The 21,030-nt window shown below is 44.1% G+C and overlaps 1 protein-coding gene across 1 annotated transcript in view; it reads right to left on the bottom strand.

Annotated features, from left to right (window-relative positions):
- The window catches only part of ADAMTS18 (ADAM metallopeptidase with thrombospondin type 1 motif 18), a 137,327-nt gene that overhangs the window by 34,416 nt on the left and 81,881 nt on the right, over nt 1–21,030 (bottom strand). Inside the window, exons 13-17 of the mRNA XM_045986717.1 lie at nt 19,919–20,067; nt 13,568–13,740; nt 9,588–9,718; nt 8,679–8,802; nt 7,691–7,935 (exon numbers count right to left, since the gene is read on the bottom strand). Coding sequence (XP_045842673.1) covers nt 7,691–7,935; nt 8,679–8,802; nt 9,588–9,718; nt 13,568–13,740; nt 19,919–20,067 — 822 coding nt within the window. The remainder of the gene's footprint in view (nt 1–7,690; nt 7,936–8,678; nt 8,803–9,587; nt 9,719–13,567; nt 13,741–19,918; nt 20,068–21,030) is intronic.

Below are 21,030 nucleotides of genomic sequence, written 5' to 3'. Positions count from 1 at the left end.
TGACCTTACATGACCTCTATCTCAATCTCAACTTGGAAAAAATATTAAGTTTCCATCTATCCTCAAAAAGCCTGACATCTGTGTACCTCAGATTAAGCGACTATTTTTTTTTTAAGATTTTATTTATTTGACAGAGAGAGAGAGAGCACAAATAGGCAGAGAGGCAGGCAGAGAGCCGAAGGCAGAGGCTTTAACCCATTGAGCCATCCAGGTGCCCCATAAGCGACTATTTTCAACAAAAGCATGTATGAATTTCAACTCTGATCTTCCGTTTTCACATTTCTGTGAAATTGTTCAAAATGTAATTCCTGGGGTGCTGGGGTGGCTCAGTCATTAAGTGTCTGCCCCCGGCTCTGGTCATGATCCCAGGGTCTTGGGATCGAGCCCCACATCAGGCTCCCTGCTCAGTGGGAAGCCTGCTTCTCCCTCTCCCACTCCCCCCTGCTTGTGTTCCCTCTCTAGCCATATCTCTGTCAAATAAGTTTAAAAAAAAAATTCCTTGCACAACACACACACACACACACACACACACACACAAATTAGCTACATGGGGATAGAGAAGTAATACGTTTAGCTTTCCTTGTGTTCCCAAAGCCAATAAAATAAACTCAAATTGGTGGCAGTCCATACATAATGTCCGAAAGACTTAGCACACAAGCTGACTTTTCGATCCTTCGGAGGACTAATGAGCACACTAGTTCAATGAGAAAGTCTTCAGATTTTATGCCAGACTTATGTTGTGGGGAATATGTTGAATAGAAGAAATATGTGGAAATTATCTAGTTTATAATATCTGTCTCGGTAGTGATCTCAGAAAGCATATGATTGCCAAATCAATATTGATTTCTTTTTTTACTGGTGTGTGTGTGTGTTGTGTATGAGTACTTTTTCCCGGGCAATGCATAAATTTAATACAGAATCCTGAAAATTAGCTTCTTTTCTTCCAGACATTTTCATGTATATATATGTATATATATGAATGTACTTTAAAATAAAAACTTGATTGATTGACTTAAATAATGCCTTAAAAATTTAAGGCTAAGACAATCATATAAATCCTTGATTACCCTTAGGAGTTACCCTTGGCCACCGAGGAAATCGATGGGGCCAGCTCTGTTTAAACTGACATCCACCTGTTGCAAACGTGGAAACATGTGGAGTCAAGGTTCCAGGGAGAATGAATGTAACAGAGACTGCATTTTAAATTGGGTGACTCAGTGATAGAACTGGAGGTCTGTTTTCCATTTAGTTTAAACTGAGCTTCCCTATGAAGACATTCTACAAGGTTTCGACATGTAAAAAGAACCAGACACAGAAGACACTTCTTTCTGGTCTCGGGCCATGTGCTTATTTCTTGAGGTTAACTGACAGCAGTCAATTACTCCCAGGATTGCATTACCCTTGCCTTGCACTAGGCTATGCCCACAAAAAAAAAAAAAAAAAAAAAAAAAAAAAAAAAAGTGAAAAGATCTGGGAAATGCACCACCCAGGGAGGGCAAGTTGCTACTGTCCCACATTAAGCTAAGTCTGCTGTAAACTAACTGGTCAGCAACTTCTTACATGCACATCATCCACTCTGGGAAAGGCCAGCATTTTAGGAAGCCTACTGATTCCTCAAATATAATTTAGGAGATCAAATTTCAATCCTTTAAGTGCTATTCAGTTGACTTAACTTGAAACTGTACGGTTTTAAGACTAGTCTTAAGAGATGATGAAATCCAGTGGTTTTTAAAACGCGAACTGCAGAAGTTCAGATCTCTTCAGAGAACTTCGGATTGCGACTGTGGTTTGGGACAGCAGGGGCTGGAAGTGGGTGAAGGAGAAGGCTGGCCTCTCGGCCTATCCCTCCTGACTTTGGTCAGAAGCTCTCCTTTCGTTTGCTTTATTGATATTATTATTATTTGAGTATAGCTGGCACATGACGTTATATTTGTTTCAAGTGTACAATGTAATGAATGATTCAACAAGTTCATTCCTTACGCTCTGCTCCCCCCTTCCCAACTGTAGCCGCCATCCAGTCATGTGTTTTCTTCCTCACCTGCGGGTATGACCTCTCAAGTTAGAAAGAAGGTTCTATTCTTTCAATGATGAATATATTGTATCACTGGATGCCATTTATTCAGTAAACATTTTGCGGGGGAGGGGGGCAGCTACAATGTCCCAGATATCGTGCCAGTTTGGGAGGCCACAAAGAGAAGCAAGTCCTCTTTCTGCTCCTATGGGACTTGGGGTGCTATAAAGGCATTTCAGGACACTGCCCTAGGATGTAGGGGAAGACATGAGCCTAGCCTCATTTCTCAAATAAGAAGACTGGGACCCAGGGAGTTTAACTGACTCATGCACAGCGACATAGGGGAATAGCAGAACCCACCATTTATATATATCCCTGTTCTAACCCATATTGACTCCAACACAAATGGGATCCACATCAACACTCACTCATTATAGACCACAATGCTTTGGCAACGTAATTTATATCATAACCGTTTGTGCATCTTCGATGCCTCATACAGGACTGGGCATATAATGGGCACCCAATGAATGTTGGCTTAATTTTCCTTTTATCAGACATGGAAGTGAAGAGAGGAAAACTGCTCTGAAGGTAGGTATCTAGCTCAACACACAGCAGGGTGGTTGAAGATGGGAGCTAGTTAAGATACCGGGAAGATCTGACTGATCCATATGAAGAAGAGAAACATTATCCACCCCTCCCCCCCCATTGCCGTCACCACGTATTTTGACAAACACACCCTTCTGCTAAATTTTATACTATAGTAAGAACCTAGTGAACATTCAGTAATTTTAAGAGGCCAAGAGAATAGGTGCTTTTTTTCATAGACTTATGCTTTCTGTGGATGGAATAGCATTTTTCATTTTGGTAGGTTCCCACACTTTGATTCCAACATCCCACAGGGCTGTTAAAACACATTCAACATTTTTATATTGGAGTGAACATATTTTTGGCTCCCAAAGTATTCATTTTGGTTCAATCCATAGCTGTACGGAAAGGCACGTGAACTTTATTTAACTTCCTTTAAAGAATATAGTCATGGATTTCTTGATACAGATATATAGTTTCATTTTGGAAAATGTAAGTTATTGCTTATTGTGATTTTAAGTTTAAAAAATCACTGTGTTCTACTGAGTTTGGAAAGGTATGAATATGTGATAAAAACTGACCACAAATTTGATGATGTCCCCCTGAGTGCAATAAAGTATAATTTAAATATTAAAGTCATTAACCTAAATTCTTTTAAAAGATAAAATAGACATAATACTAGGTTACTAGATTTGATTTTCTCTTTTTCCGCTAACATAGTTGTAACTTTTGAATGAAACCATAACTCCTTTAAAAGTACAAGCAAGGCATGTCCAATTAATCATACAAGTTTCCCTCTAGATTATTTTCAGACAGGTCACATTCCTAAGATATTAATTTAAGCTTTCTTTCCATCTGTAAGTAGAATGAGTCCATAAAACAAGATTCTGTATAACAATAGCTAGCAAATGTGACCTTAATCCTTTGTGGCAAAACTACGGCCCTGTATTAATAGATATTATTATAGTTCTTATTCTATCCCTGTAATAGTAATGAATTATTTAAAACAATACATATGTGGTTGGACCTAGGGAAGACTTTACATTTTTATAATTTTATCTAGAGTTAGCCAGTATTTCTCCTTATATTTTGACCTATTTTCAAGGAGGTGTCTGTCTTTGCAAGGAGACGGGTGATGGATCTGGCCAATTTTGGAGAACTCCATCACCAATTGAGGTCCTCCTTCCCTTTCTCAAAAATAGCTCCCTTGGGAAAAATTAAGGACCTCATAAACATGCCAAAGATTGTGGGTCAGGGCCACTTAATATGGATGAATGAGATAAACAGTTATGTTTAAATTAAGCAAAGCATAAACAAAAATTCTTAGCCCCAGGCTGGTACAATGTTCAGTGACAATGTGTCAATTATCTGGTTAATTTCATCACTGTAGGCAATGTCAGGGGATATTATTTCAGGTCCCAAAGATGAAAGCAAGAGGGAACTCTATTATTCTGCTTTGCTTGTTCCTTCATTTCTTGTCTTATTCTTTGTTGTGGTTTTCCTGCAGATAATATATGTTTAATGGCAAACCTTAAATTACAGGCAGAATTGTGAAAACCTACTTGAGAAGCTTTGTGTTTATGAACAAGACTGGAGAGAGAAACAATGACCAAAAATGGTTGCTTTCACGAAATAGTAAAACATGTCTTTCTCCCCGGGAATGATTTGCACTTTGTTCTGATCGCTGGCGGCAGGCGCCATGAGGGGCATCTCACCCCACTTCCTGACTTAGGTCCTTTTGCAGCCACAGACCTTGGTTTGTGTACATTTGCTCATGGATGGATCAAAGGTCTCTTGGCAAAACTAATGAAGCATTGTTGCTCTAAAACGAATACCTTGCAAGCTAAATACACCTCTTGAAAGAAAATACAACCTTCCTGCAGAGAAGGAAGAGATGTTTCCCGCTCAGATACTTGATAGAAAAGAAAAAAAGAACATTAGAAAAAAAAGTTTTGAAAAAATATCCAGAAATCTTGAATCAGAATTCCATTTCTGTGTGTTAGGTTTAATGAAAGTGTAATTCTAGTGGCTCAATCCATTGCTGAGCTTCCAACCACCCTTAGTCCAGGTTTTCTTTTTTTTAAGATTTTATTACTTTATTTGAGAGAGAGAGAGAGAGAGAAACAGAGCATGAGCAAGGGGGAGGAGGCAGAGAGAGAGGAAGAAGCGGACTCCCTGCTGAGCAGGAAGCAGAAGCCCGAGGAGGACCACGGATCATGACCTGAGGCAAAGGCAGACTCTTAACCTACTGAGCTATCCTAGGACCCCTTTAGTCCAGTTTGATTTGGAGTTCCTGCTCTCATCTCTGAAATGGAAGAGTTGAGAGGATGGGGAGAACTACGGCTTCTCAAGTAAGTGGTGGGAGATCTCTGAGGGATGTCCCACCACACAGACAGAGGTGACAGGACCTAATATCTCAAGTGACAAAATAATAGGAATTTAAATGAATTAAGTCATGGTCACCATCTAGAACCAAGGTTGTGAACTCAAGTAGCTGCTGGGACCAGAAGTTCCCTGTTGTTAGGAGATGTCCAAATCTCGATTTTTATCGAAATCACCTGATATTAAAGCATCTATCCATTTTGTTTCAGTATCTCACAGATGTGGGAGCTGGATGTGGCTGGTAGTCATGAGTTTGCTAGCCATGGTCCGAGGTTTCGATTTATACCAGTTTGTTTATGTATTTATTTATTTTAAGCAGGCTCTACACCCAGCATGGAGTCCAATGCGGGGCTTGAACTCATGACCCTGAGATCAAAACCTGAACTGAGATCAAGAGTCAGATGCTTAACCAACTAAGCCACCCAGGCACCTCCTTGAGATTTAGACTTTTAAAAAATACATATGTGAAAAGTTCAGAAGGCAAAGCGATGAGAATGGTTATACCGTTACGTGACAAGTACTTTGTAAGCACTGAACTTGTCTTCAATTAACCTTATAATAACCCTAACACTTAGCTAGTATTGTCTGCCCAGTTTACAAATATGGACATGAAGGGACAAGGATGTTAAGAATCCTAACCCGATATGCTGAGCGAAATAAGTCAATCAGAGAAAGACAACTATCGCATGATCTCCCTGATATGAGGAAGTAGAGATGCATCGTGGGGGGCAGGAAAAGAATAAATGAAGCAAGATGGGATCGGGAAGGAGACAAACCATAAGAGACTCTTAATGTCACAAAACAAACTGTGGGGGGCCGGGGGAGGGGGGTTGGGAGAAGGTGGTGGGGTTATGGACACTGGGGAGGGTATGTGCTATGGTGAATGCTGTGAAGTGTGTAAGTGGCGATTCACAGACCTGTACCCCTGGGGCTAATAATACATTATATGTTTATAAAAAATTAAAAAAAATTAAAAAAAAAAGAATCCTAACCTGATAACTTGTTCAAGTTACACAGTTAGTTAAGAATCTGTCCTCTTGGGCGCCTGGAAGGCTCAGTCAGTTAACTGTCTGCCTTTGGCTCAGGTCATAATCCCAGGGTCCTGGGATGGAGCGCTGCCTCGGGCTCCCTGCTCAGCGGGGAGCCTGCTTCTCCCTCTGCCTCTGCCTGCCGCTCTGCCTACGTGTGTTCACTCACTCTGTCAAGTAAATAAATAAAATCTTAAAAAAAAAAAAAAAGATCGGTCCTCTTAACCATATTAGGTATACAACATCTGACTTAGAATCCAAAGTGACATGTTTTCTCCCCCAACAGTGTTCGACTCGTCTTTCTTAGTAAATGTTTAAAGGCAGTGCGTTAAATACTACTAGTTAAATTAAGCCGGAGTTTCCTTTATTTGAGAAGAGAGCGGCATGACTGGAGTGTAGACATCATACTTGTAGATGGAGGGAGGGGTGCCAGAGTGACTCAGTCGGAAATGTCCAACACCTGATTTCAGCTCAGGTGGTGATCTCGGGACATGGAGTCTGCTTGAGACTCTCTCCCTCTCCCTCTGCCCCTCCCCCGCCTTCATACGTTCACTCTCTCTCTAAAAAATAAATACTCGTAGATGGAAAACATTCGGACTCCAGCTCCTTTCTGCTTTTTCCCTAGCTGCGCGTTAGGCAAAAGCCTCTTCACCGGTCTCCCGCTTCACTGCTTATTTTTCTAACAGGTTGACGAGGCAAGTTTTCTCTCCTAATTTCTAGGTGAGAAACTGAAACACAGGAAGATGATCTGGAGTGTCTGGTAACCTCGGCCCTCGCGAGCATGGCTCCCACACCACCTGAACCAAACGGGACTGCCTCTGGGAGCAGCGATAGGCCCTACTTTGCGCACAGAAAATGCAACCTCAGAGACACCAACGGGGACGAGGAAAATGAACGCGAGATACTCGTCCTGCAGAGTCACCAGCAGACAACTGACGACTAGGACCCACTCATTCTTCTTCTCCTATCTCGAAGGAAACAACAACCCAACCCACACGAGGAAGGCAGTTTGCTCTGATTAAAACTTTCTTGGCAGGGGCGCCTGGGTGGCTCAGTGGGTTAAAGCCTCTACCTTCGGCTCAGGCCATGATCCCAGGGTCCTGGGATTGAGCCCTACATCGGGCTCTCTGCTCTGTAGGGAACCTGCTTCCCTTCCTCTCTCTCTGCCTGCCTCTCTGCCTACTTGTGATCTCTCTGTCAAATAAATAAATAAAATCTTAAAAAAAAATACTTTCTTGGCATTCAAGCAAGTGTTCTTTCTACTCTATCATTCTACTGGTCCCAGGCCAGGTGACCGGTGTGCTGAGTAACTCCAGGGGTCTATCCGAATGGCAGATGCAGACAATATGGAATTACCTAAAAAGCATTCCTACTGCATTCCTTAGCATTCACGGCAGTCAAGGGTGAGGCTGAGTGGCGGGCATCTAGGGCAGTCAAGGGCAAGGCTGAGCGGCGGGCATCTAGGTCTGAAAAATCTGTGCATTCTCTGAGACCCACTGGCCTCCCGCCGTCTTCCCCAGAATGGGGATCCTGTCTCTTCCTCTTTGCACTTTGCAACTTCGCTTATTAGGAAACAAATCTGAGCTAAAGGGAGAGGCGTTCTCCAAGCTAGCTCGAAGTGGGGCCGTCACTGTAAATGTAGCAGGAGGCGCCAAGTGCTAAACAAACAGAAGGGGCTTACTTCAAAGACCAGCGTCTCGTTGGTGGGTCCTGGTGCATACAGGCGTTCTGGGTGGTTGAAGGCCCGCTGGTATTCAAACACGGTCCCAGCAAAGGGGAACTCTCCGGGCCAGTCGATGTTCCAGCCCCCAGTGAGGTAGTACTTCTGGCCCAGGCTTCTGACTGCAAGGTGACTGGACGAGAGCTGCAGCTCCTGGACCTCGATGCTTCGGGCCCCCGCTGGGACGGTGACGACTGGATAATATGCTAAACCAGAAGAACAGAACAGTGCTGTTTTCCATGATGCACACTGCAGAAACGGGGCTGAAAATGTGCAGAGACACAGCGATGTCCACTTTTACAGAGCGGAGTTGTCGAATCATGAATGGACATTCATTCCTACTCTTTGGAGTACAAATAAATATTTTTTTTTTCATTTTTCAGGAGGAAGGAACACCAGAGAGAAAGTGTGTGCTCCTTTCCCAAGCACGTGTGTGTGGACAGGAGGTACACACTTCTTCCTTCCAGAACAACCAAGGCCACGAAACTCAAGAATCCTTTTTATCTTTAATCTACTTGGAAGAAACTTCGCGCCATGACCTCAGTAGTGGTACGCAGGCAACGGGGCTCCAGATTTCATTTTACCCAAGATTCGTTTAGATCATTGCTTCAAATAGTCATCTGATGTCGGAAGTGAGGATCATGATTCATATCTTGAACCATAAGTTTCAAAATCAAAAAATCAAAAAATGTTCTGTGTTTACCAAAGGCCTGTGGGACATGAGACACACAGCAAAGTAAAGGGCATTTGATCGACACATCTCAGAGCTGTGTGTGTTGACGGAACCCCTCACACTGAGAAACCACCCATCCTCCCTTGTTCTTGGGAGGTGTCAAAGCCATTGTCCTGTACATGTCAGGGGAGCTAGGAAACAGCTCGGTCATGGCCAGCGTGACCGGAACTTGCTCAGTGGCAAAGCCACAGTGATGAAACCATAGGCATCTCTTACCGTTGGCTTTATGCTGATTGAGGTACAGGCCTTTGTAAAACTTGCAAGTCGAATTATCCCCTTTGCAAACACCACAAGCATCCAAAACTGCTTTAGAGCCAAGTTCATGATCGCATCCCACTGGCTGTGACCAAAAAAAATAAAATAACAACAACAACAAAGTGAGAAAAATCAGAAAAGCCAATGGCTACGAATAACCAAGAGGTAACGGGGGCTCTATCTTCAGAACATTAGAAAGATAGTACAATTTTAGGGTTAAAAGCAGAGCCTCAAGTCTGGGGGTTCAAATCACTCCTCTGCCTTTACCAGATGCGGGACTAGGGCCATTACAGAACGCATCGAAAGTTTGCTGGGACTCTTCATCGGGAAAACTGGAACCCCAAGTCACTGCTGCTACTAATGGCAGGTGAGCTGATTTGGGCCAGCTCTCCTGCTGAAACGTACAATGCTGAGCCCCCCCACACACACAATCCCTCCACCCCCCCCCCACCCCACAATGGAATTAAAAGGAAGACCAATCATCAGGAAATAGTAGTACTATGTCAAAACACGTCTGTGAGGCTCTGACCACACAGTGAACACACTTAGCAAACATACAATGGAAGTTAACTTCTGTCCTTTACATTTATTTAATTTTTGCAACTACTGCGTGGAGTAAATATGTCATCCTCTCCATTGCATACTCGTGGAGACGGGGGAAGAGAAGCTAAGAATGTCAGACGGGGTCCTGCAGAACGACAGTGGGGACGTTAGGGACAGTCCGCACATCCAGTTTGCAAACACTGGCCTTTTTCCCTAAGCTGCCTTTTCTCCAGACACAGAATCTCTTGTGCCACTTCTCGCAGTACGCGTTTGGTAGGAGGAAACGCAAGCGTGACGACACAGCCCAGAAAACAAAGGTCCTCTTACTTCACAAATCCCATCTACACAAACGTCCCGCTTGTTTGGGGAGCAAGGAGTTCCGTCTTTCACCTTGCCGGACATCGCAAAAAAAAATTCGAAGTTCTCCGCCTTGCAGTACAGTTTACATCGGTCTGCCTCTAGAAGCAAAGAGATCAAGACAGGACGTGATCAGGAGGCAGTCACAGGGCAATGACATGATGGCCAGAAGGATGAATTAAATTTCTTTAGGAAGCGCTCATGACTAAAATGGGAAATGCTACTAGTTTTGTATGTGGGTGCGGGTGTGCATGAACAAATGTACATGCATTTTCTTTTAAAGGCAGGAATCCTGTTTGTAATTTACATAAAACTGTTTTGACACACATAAATTGTATTTTCCTAACCCTAACCCTAATAGCCACAATACACATAATTGGTGGGTTATACAGCTACTCTCCTTGGTCAGCAAATATTTCAGGCTTCATAGGACTTACGGTCTGCTGTTGACAGTATTTAAAGGAAGGAGTGTTTCCATGTTCCAATAAAACTTTATTTTTAAACAAGCAAAAACCGGTCAGATTTGGCTCACAGGTGATAATTTGTTGACCGTGATTAGGGACATGGATTACTTCAGAATCTCTTCAGGCAGTTAAGAGAAAAAAATTTAGGTAATTTGGGAGAAAAAAGGGTCATATGGTTTATGTTTATAAAACATACAGAGAATAATCCTATCATGAAAAGGAAGAAGACCCAAATAAACTAAACCTAAAGGCTAAAAAATGTAACTTTTATTGACCATAAAGTCCCAGATTAGTTTCTGGTATCACAGGCAAAAAGGAAAAAAATGCAGTATTTCTACAGAGCGCTTGTATCAGAAAGGAGTTATACCAATTTCCCAAATACAAAGCGTTCTTCTTGGCCAGCAGCTCCAGAGGACATTTCTCCCAAGAGACCGTGCGTGGGCGACACCACACGTTGTACAACGGACGTGTAAACAGTCTGCAAACGGCCGTGCTGCATAAAACCTCTCGATAAGGGCGCCTGGGTGGCTCAGTGGGTTAAAGCCTCTGCCTTCCGCTCAGGTTATGATCCCAGGGTCCTGGGATCGAGCCCCACATCGGGTTCTCTGCTCAGCGGGAAGCCTGCTTCCTTCTCTCTCTCTGCCTGCCTCTCTGCCTACTTGTGATCTCTCTCTGTCAAATAAATAAATAAAATCTTTAAAACCAAACCAAAACAAACAAACAAAACCCTCGTGATAAAAGACAAAGTCAAAACTTAAACGTGAAAGTTGTTAGATTATCGTGATCCAAACATGCAGATGGGTCAATGGAGTGAAAGTTTCTCCTTTACCTAGAAGTCTCTTCGAATGGCTTTATTAAACACGGCGTAATTTCTGCATCAGAGGTTACAGAAAACGTTACTGATGCCGTTTCTTTTCTCCGTCATGCCCAGAAGGAACAAGTTCTAAAAAGTTCAGTTTTACCCACAGAGGCTCTGTGGCAAGTTTCTCAACTGGTCTACTGCAAACACAAAAATCTCACTACTCTAAGACAAAGACTGTCTAATTTATAAATGGTGTTCCCTCCGTCGTCCCAACCCGCATGAATGTCACCAGACTTTCAAGACATGGTCAGTGTTTCCCGATTCCAAGTTCATATCAGAAGGAGAAGAGGGAGAAACAAAAGGCCTTAATTTTTCTGTCTCCCTGGGCTGGGTCTCTTCTCCTTGGTGGACGTCCCCCCGCACCTAGCAGAATGGCTCCCACAGGAGAAGTGCTCAGTAAACATCCGTTGAGCAACTCAATGAAGAGGCATGCTCCCTACTCAGTCCGGCTGCCATTAAATTAGTGAAAAACTTTTGAAATAAAAAAATATTTTACATGTTACAAAACGTATGGGCTTCACTGTCTCGTGTCGTGCACACAGAACCTATTTAAAGGGTGCTAACAAAAACACATTGTGTAAACACAGTGTTCGAATGAAAGACTCGATGAATGTGGGAAAGACCAAGGGGTAGCCAAGAAAACAGAGCAGGGAGCAGAAGGGGAAGTAAAAAGGAAGGACAGCAGGGTCTGGGGGAAAGAGCCACACATCCGTAAGAATCACAGAATGACGGGAGTGTTCTACCAAGAGACAAGAAATCGTCAAATGCTGGAAATGAAAGCAACTGCAGGTGTTCTATCTAATTGTCCATGGGCACCTGTTTGTGTAGTGCCCTGCCTAGATCATCGCACGGTTCCTGATAGAATGCCTCCAGTGATGGACAGCCAGCCACTCAGAGACAGGAAACACCTCCATTAGGCATAGTTGATGCTTATTTTTTCACTCATTCATTCTGAAAATTATAAATATGTGCCAAGGGCTGTTCTCATATGCTGGAGGTCCAAGCATGCTCAAAATGGACGAAGGCTTCATCCCGTGGAACGTGAATTCTTATGGGAAGAAAGATAATGAATAGGGACTATGGGATATAAACTCATGTATGGCTAAGAGTTACGAGGAATAGAGCAGTTTAGGAATGGGAGGATGACCTGAAGGAAGGATATTCTGGGCAAACTAGCAAGGGAGGCCTCCCTGAGGAGGTGTCATGGCGGGGAAGGTCTTAGCCCTTGAACTAACCCTGTCTGTCCTCTAAAGTGATTTCCAATTAATCTAAATCCTTCTCTAGTTACTACCTCTGGATTTTTGCAGGTACCTGGTTTCTTCTCTCTTTTTCTTGGCAAATTTCCGTATTAGTCTACTGGAGAATTTTTTTTTTTTTTTTGAAATGAATGTCTTCCCAGCTTTGTCACTGAGGTCCGAGAGAAATGACAGACAAGCTAAGTTTGCAAGCACACATTTGTTCCATCAAGCAAGAAAGAGGCGTACCCTGAAGTATTACTTTAAAAAATGGCTGAAAACTCATAAATAAACCCTGTACATATTATCTCTTAGTGCAACTCGAAACACTGGAAATAACAATAAAGGGCTGAGTTTCTATTGGAGAAAGACGCGCCTGTAAGTAGACACGTACAGACTGCTCACTGCGGTTGCAGAATTTTCGTGTTTGTTCCTCTTGTGCTTTCAGACGCCCACTGATGACCCAGCACCACACAGTGCCCCGGCGATGGCCGGGCTGGTCCTGGGCCGAGTGGCACTATCATCCCCCTTGTTATGCCCCTAACTCCACTGGCTTCTCTATGGTGATTGACAACATGGGTTCATTTTGAGATTTTTGCCCCGCGATGGCCCTCAGTTTTATCTCCCACGAACTGCCACTACATTCTGTGTCTTCCCGTTCTACCCGTGTGCCCTAGGGGCTCCTACTTATCCTTTCTCAAGCGAGGAAGGCTGAGTTTTGATAAAGCAAGGGAATGGCAATAATAGAAGGCAAACAACCAGAACGGAGACAGCTTGGTCTGTGAAGGTAATAAAAGCACATTAAATGTGTACATTGCAACTAAAATAAATGTTCTGATACTTCGGTAAAACAAACACACTTCAATTTAAAAGGTAAAATGCAAGTCACAACTTTAAGTAATAATAAGCACTAGGAACCCAGTATGGAGACATTTTTAAATTCATGGCTCTGTGTGTGTGTAATACCCTGCAAACAGGCCTTCCGTGCGGGCAATCATCTACTTGTCAATTGCTGAATATGGCTTCTCTATGGGGCATATATGGTTTCATGGCTTTTTGGTCTGGACAATTCATACCAATTGCAATTAACATCCCTAGGAGACTTAATTGCCGGAATGTCAAAGGTAAGTTTAGAAACATAAGTACATTCCAAACACATGAACCCTTTGGCTTACAGATGTGGGGGAAAAGGGTGTCTTGTGAAAAAAAAAAAAGTATGGAAAAATAAACAAAACCTATGGAAGTGAATGAAACTTCACTGGGTCAGGACGGATCTAGGGGATGACGTCAACATCAAAACTCTTATGTAGGCAGCCATTTCCCCGTGTGTTCATCCATGTTACTGTCCCCACAGAGCCCGATTCGTTGGAGGTTCAGAGACCAAATTACCTTCCACTTTGGTGTAGGGTTTCCACTGGTAGAACCATCCACGGAAAGGTTTGCCGTTGTACTCTGCACACTGCTGGGCTCGGAAATCCAAGCTGTTTTCATTACAAGGGTTAATACTGCACAGCTGGTACATACGGCTAGAACCTGGACAGAACTTGCCACCATACTGAGGCCTAAAAGTAAAATGAAAGGGCTTTAATGCAAGCAAAGAGCGGGCTATGAGTCACAAACAATAATGTAAGGAGGGACAGTCAAGGTGACCATTGTCAGAAGGCATGCAGCGTAGACAGTCTGTTACAGGAAAGGAAATGATGGAGGACACGATGTGCCGTGTCCTTCCTTGTATCCATGGCAAGCAGAACCCGTCATCAGGGACCTGCTCTTTCTTTTCCCAATACAGCTCTTAGGGAGGCATTACCACTATTCAGCAACCGGAACTGGCATGTTAGAGAAAACTGATTTGTCATCTCTGATGCCAGTTCTACATTCCGGCAATTTCCTTAAAGAAGGATGAAGGCGCATTCTTGACACTCCTCGTGTTACCCGTGTTAGGGAAGTTTATAAACGTACCTGAGTGTTCTCATTAATGTAGACAGATGTGTGTCTGCGTGCTACACACACGAACGCACACACAACCCACACTGGTATGAAAACTCTTCAAATGTGGACCCAAACTACTCCCCAGCTTTCCTCCCATTTCTAAACACCCTCAGCTTCCTCCAGGGTGCTGTCCGCCTGCTGCCACGCAGAAGCTCAGGGCACCAAAATGAAAGAGTGGGAAGCCCCATCTGCCATGTCCCCCCATCCGGCTCTGCCAGTCACCGAGCCCATGTTCTGATTACTGGCTGACTATTGTATATTTCGCTCTGGTCGATCCTCAACCGTGAACAGAAATTCCCTTGTTTTCATCTGCATAATCACTTTTTAACTTTGTAGGTGGCCTCTTCCTCTCCTGCCAAGCACAATGGGAAATGGATTTCCAGAATAGGGAATCCCAGTAGAACATAAATAATTATGATCTAATGGCCGGCTCTTTAAGCTCTTGGTAGGTAGACTGCAAAAACCAGAAAGCAATCTAAAGGAAAAAGGAGCATAAACCAAACTGAGAATGACCAGTAACAGCTTATCCAGCTTCTTCCAGGCACAAAGCAATTGCTTTTTTGTGTGCTTTTCTCCAAAGGCTAAAACCCAACTATGGATCATCTCATACAAAAGCTCAATGCAAACATGTAACATGAAAGAAGGCTCCAGGTTAATAAATTTGTGTGATTAAAATTCCTTGTCTCTTTAGGAAGCACAAGAATGCTGTAAAACACCCCTGGATTTGCTTCAACCTATTTTATCAAATCCTCGTGCAACTGCTTGCCGAGATGGATTCAACAGAAACGGGAAGCGTCACGCCGCCAGAACGAGACTTTTTTGCTATTTCAAAACACTCTGGAGCAACTACTTAAACATTCAGCAGCCACTGTGCTAGATCCAATCCCCAAAGACTTCTTAAATCATTATCTGAAAAGCACTTAGAAAAACCTTAAAGGGCCATACGATGGCTTTACTACTCCTGGTCTTCTTTACAAAGCATATTTAAAACTTTTCTTAGTTTAAGACGCTCTGTCTGCGATTTTATAAATAATCTTCATTTAGACTCCTCAGTTTCGAGAAAGCAAAAGACGACGACATGGGTTACTTTTTCAACTCAGAAACCATAACACGGAGATCTCAAAACCTCCATAGACGAGGCGAAAGATGGGCGAGAAGGCTCATAAAACTTGCCGAATGACGATCACATAGACAGCAAGAGATAGGGCACATCTACGCCCCTCTACCTTCAACTCTCCAGGATCCTTACCCTGCCCCACTCCACCTGCATTTAGCTGAGTTAGGAAGCAGGGGCCGGCAGAGGAGAGGAAGACAGTCAGGCACGATGGTTAGGGAATTGGCCTTTTATAATGAGGCCGATCTGGATTTAAATATTCTCTGCCTCTTCCCAGCTTATCTTTAGGCAATTTTGTCTAAGCTCCTAACTTGTAAAATGGGAGCAGATGTGATGATTAACTGAGATAATGTTTGTAAAGATTTCACAGCTGAGAAAGTACAGAAGCAACCCAGAGGCCATCAGTAGATGAGCAGATAAAGGGGGGCAGGTATATATACAAGGGAATATTACTCAGCCATCAGAAAGGATGAAACCTTGCCATTTGCAATGATGTGGATGGAGCTAGAGGGTATCGTGCTAAAGGAAATGAGTCAGAGAAATGCAAAGAAATATGATCTCACTCATAAGTGGAATGTAAGAAATAAAACAAATGATCATAGGGGAAAAAAGAGAGAGAGAGATGAACCAAGAAACAGACTCTTAACTCTAGAGAACAAACTGATGATTACCAGGGCAGGGAGGTGGGTAGGGGGAAGGCGGAAATAGAGGATGGGGATTAAAGACTACACTGATCATCATGAAAAAATGAAATAAAATGACAAAAACAAAATAAACAAAGGTCACAAAATAAATGAGATACAATCTTCAACAAAATTCAGGGCTGAATCTAGGGCATAGTTGGCACAAATCAATCATAACTTTAAAATGCTTTCTGGTTCTAATGACTGGCAAGAATTTGTACTTTTCCATCAAATCCTCAAATACACGTACTTTTTCTGCAGCTGTAAACAGGAGTGTTAGGATAAATTGACAGAAAATTCTACCATGACATTCTTTGGTGCAACAAGATTAAAAACAAAAATATAAACAGTCAGAAAACAGATGTCTGGGAATATGATTTGATTCTTATATGAGACCAATATAAAGGATATTCGTTTTTGCTTCTGCGTAATTTATCACGTCCTGGCTACAAATGGTTACAGTATTGGCTGGCTGATCAACAGAACCAGACAGCCAGACAGACAGACGGACTCACTCCTGGGTCCCTCTGGACTTTCTTAAAAAGAATATATGATAAGAGGATCCAGAAATCAGTGTTCTTTTAAAGCACACTTGGTGATTTTGATAACCACCTGAGCCTGGAAATCACGGTTGAAAAATGGGCTGGAGATGTAATTCAATTATTATCCCACAGCTAGGACTCTAGTGGCGTATTATTTTTTTTCTCAAATAGACTTGTGTTTTAGGAAAGTTCTAGAATGCCTCTGCATGTTTCGTTTTCACTTTAATTTTTGCAATTAATTTTCTGGAAAAGACTTTATAGAAATTCTACCAGGCTCCTTTAGACTGTAATAATTGACTAGTCAGGGAACCAGAAGGAATGTCAAAGGATGAAAACTGTTGGCTCCTGTTCCCACTCTACCACTACAAGCTTGGTGACCCCGGCAAAGATCACTGCTCTGGGACCCTCCACCTGCCCCGGTTACTCACTCTTCAGATAACCAGACCGGAAAACAGGCTGGAACTCCTGCGTCTGTTCTAGGTAGACTGGGAAATGTTTCCAGGTCCCTGAGGCATAGTAGGGCTCAGGAGAAAACGGAGCTTCTATCCATTAAAAATTATGTCCACCTCAGGGCTGCCTGGGTGGCTCAGCTGGTTAAGCGTTGGACTCTTGGTTTCAGCTCAGATCATGATCTCAGGGTTGGGAGTTCGAGCCCCATGGGAGGCTCTGTGCTGAGCTTGGAGCCTGCTTCAGATGCTCTCCCTCTCCATCTGCCCCTCCTCCCACTCACAGGCTCACTTGCTCTCCCTCCCTCTGAATGAATCAATAAATAAAAACAAAAATGTCCACACCAGACATGGGAAAAAAGAAGTGCCATGTGTGTGTGGTACCAGTCATTCCAGAACCAGGGAACCTTTAATCCCTTTGGAAGCCGAAAAGCTGGGTAAGTCCACGAATCAGCCTGGAGGGGTTCACTTTGATGAAACAACACATGTTCTGGGAAAATCAGCATTAATGTGAAATAAAAGGTCCTCCTGCTTCTCACGTGAGAAAATGAAGCTGGTTGGGTGAAGGGATGTGAACAGACCAAATGTTTCAACTGAAGCAAAGAAGAAATCAGTAATTTAAAATGGAGGAGGGCGGGGGGAAAAACCCTCAGTTTTCCTACAACAAAGTGAAATAAGAACAGAGAACAACTAATTCAATTGCCTGGGGGCGGCTGCTCATGTTCTTGTTTTATTTATGAGGCATAATTAAAGTAAACAGTGTCCGAGGAGCCTCACACTTGCTGAAATGATAAAACAGCACCAAATGGAACTACACTGGTGATTCTTTTATTAGGCATTTCTAAAATTACAGTACAATATTCCCGCGAACAATGCCCGATTATAATGAGAGTGCTCAGCCCCATAGATATGAGAGAGGTTTTAATTTAAATCCCAGGGGTGTCATTCACGCACTTTACCAGCAGAGCTATTAAATTAGGTAATCTATTTCTTTCTTGGGAAAATACGGAGCTGTAAAATGTTGTGAGGTATGAAAACCAGATCCGTGAAATAGGCTGAAAAAAATGAAAAGTAATATAATGATTTTAAGAATCCTATCCAAGATATGGGCTACAATCAAAGTACGAGGAGGGTGGTTTTAATAATCTCGGATAAGCGGGAAATGCGTCACAAGCCTGTCTACCATCACACCTAGTTACTGTCTCTGAACTTGCCCCCTACAGGACATCGGATAGTCTCGGGACATTTCTGGTTATCACGGGGCTGTCGGGGAGGAAGTGTCATCCTACAGGCATCTAGTCGGGAGAGGTCGGGGCTGCTGTGTCCTGGACAAACCCCGTAACAAAAATTTTCCAACCCAAAATGTCAACAGTGTCAAAGCTGAAAAATACTGTTAGCCTGCTCTAGCCCAAAGAGCACCTAGCAAACCACAGCCCAAGTGTCTTCTGACCCTCTCCTATTTTGGAACCAACTGGCCTTCCAGATTCAGCTCAGGCTGCGACTCAGATGAAATGCCAGGTCTCCTTTAAATTTTCCTCTTGCTCCAGTTTCATGATTTTAATTCTGAATCTGCCAAACATTCATACGATGCTTATAACAGGCCAGGCACTTTGCAGAAGCGCTTTGCGAATATTAACCCAGCTGGTGTAGGCACTCTCCTTATCCCCTTTAACCAGTGAGGAACCTAGAGCAGGGAGGGAAAGTTGTGCATGGCCACACAGCTGGAGGGAGGTAGGGCCAGGAGGCAAACCCAGGGTTCTGGGATTAGGAGGCTGCATTTTTGCCCCTTGCACTAAGCCACACCTCAAACAGTGCCACGAAGTGAAATTCTCACCTTCCGAGGACCCCTTGCACTCTTCTCTCTCTACCACATTCTCCAAAGTCCACTTTCATCAGTAAGGCCTCCCTCCTTGCTCTCCTCGCTTTTGAGGACCCATCCTGGGCTACCCTGTACTTCTCCTGTGACAGTGATAAAAGCCACAGAGACCTCAGATTCTTTTCCTGACTGCCCACTGGATGCTCCCTGGAGGGGGGTGTTCTACAGGCCCACTTCTAATCCCTCCCAAACCTTCAGAGGAGGCATTACTATCTCGACCTCACACACGCACTTAAGCTCAGAGTTGAACTGAATTTCCCGAAGTCGCAGAGTCAACAGGCGGCAGACCCAGGATTTGCAGTCCGATCTCACTCTCAACCCTGGGCTCACTCTACTCCCCTGTGATAATCGGGAAGTGTGCGTCTCCCACAAGTTGCACAGGGGGACGAGACCAGAGAAAAGGAACCTAAAACCTCCTCTGTTTTCAAAGAAGACACAGAGCGGTTCAAAATCCTGGGACACCCGGGGCCTGAGAGTGTGCCCGCAGGCGACTGCAGGCCAATCTCCATCGGCAGATGTTGTGATTGGTCCGCATTGTGTTCTGCTTAAAGAAAACGGAATTTGTTGTCAATATCTTAACAGTCGGGGAATTTCACACACTTTTTTTTTTTTTTTTTTTTTTTTTTTTAGGATTTCTGGTTTCTCTTGAAAAGTCAGGCAGATCTGTCAATATGTGTTGACGTACATTCCCGCAAGGCAAAAATTAGCATACTTTCTCCAGTTCATCAGACACACACACGCACATTCCACTGGCCAAGCTTCTCTCTCCACAACACAGGCATTTGATCGTGTGACCACGATTGAATGTGGCTTGAATGTAGACTCAGAAAGGAGCTCGGACTATCACTTGAGTTTCTGATCGTCCTATTCACACACACGCTAGCTCCTCTGTTGCTCTAGGTTTCTGGCCATCACACCCCTGTCCCCTCCCCAGTGCCCGCAGCCTTCATCTGCAAACCGTGAAACCCCCGTGTGGTTGCGATTCACGAGACGGAAGGAAACTGCACTTGAACACCAGCACAGAAGCAAAGCAAAACCCAAACGGTACATTCTTGCCTTCTACGAACGCGGGCTTTCTCGGGAGCCTTACTTGGGGTCATTGCAGTGTCGCTCCTGATACCTGACTCCGCCGCCGCAAGTTCGCGAACACTCTGACCACTTGGACCAGGCGGACCACTGGCCGTGGACGGGCCGGGGGCCGTGCTCCCCGAACTTCACACACTGGCCTTGCCGACACCACTGCGAAAAGAAGGCAGGACACGTTTTCTGTCAGAGTCCGCGCGGGGAAGGGCAACAGAGGCAGACACCTGCACATTAGCGGGGAAAACGAGGACGTCGGCGAATGGGACAACGCACGACACCTTGACAGACTCCCTTGGCCGGCGGCCCTTGACCAAGGCCGGGCTACCCGGCATCTACCGTGTGCATTTTCAAAGGCTGACCTCGGGGGGGCAGGGGCGCATCTGTCAACAGCAGGCGAGGACCATACGCTTTGTAGGCTGTGGAGGGGAAATGTTCAGATAAGACTCTGCCCAGCAGCCAAGGGAGAGAGTCCAGGCCCCGGGACAACCGAGCCTCCCCCGCCATCTAGAAACAAGGCTGCTTCAAGAACAATGTGGGTCTTTCACTCCGGGACAAATGCGGTTTTTTGTTTTTTTTTTGTTTTTTTTAGGTAAGAACACAGAATTCATCATTCTGATGAGCTCATCATAAAAACAGATACAATTATGCAAACGTTTCTGTGTATCCCAAACCATCCCCACGGAGGAATTTGTAGGAAGCCTCAGAGCTCTCAGTCCAGGCAAATTGTGCTTGTAGATAACATGCTTTGACCTTTTGTCTGTAGGGAAGTTCCCAACTCCAGACCCTCGGATGACTGTGAGCTCTCCCAGTACCTTTTACAAATTAGCTCTCGGTCTTTGCTTTGCCCAGTGCTCTGATCGAGCCAGGGCGAGAACGGTTTTCAGGGCTAACCCCTGCGTTTTTTTTTCTTTTGCAATACATTCCAGGTTTGGCCAGTCATCTCTGTCCTTGGGGCTTGCATTAGCCCTTGGTAGTGGTTTTATTCCTGTGGTGCTTTTATCATGAGCAAGTTCTGCATGACTTAGTGTAACAGCACATGTTCCTAAAAGCCACTGCAGCGGGATCCAAAGAGTTGGGGTTGGGACCGTGCTGGGCTCTGCCGAGGAGCGGGGCTTCAGT

Source organism: Meles meles, chromosome 19 (genome assembly GCF_922984935.1).
Source record: "Meles meles chromosome 19, mMelMel3.1 paternal haplotype, whole genome shotgun sequence".
NCBI lineage: Eukaryota > Metazoa > Chordata > Mammalia > Carnivora > Mustelidae > Meles > Meles meles.
Note: the sequence above shows the minus strand (reverse complement) of the source record. Positions and strands in the feature narration are given on the sequence as shown.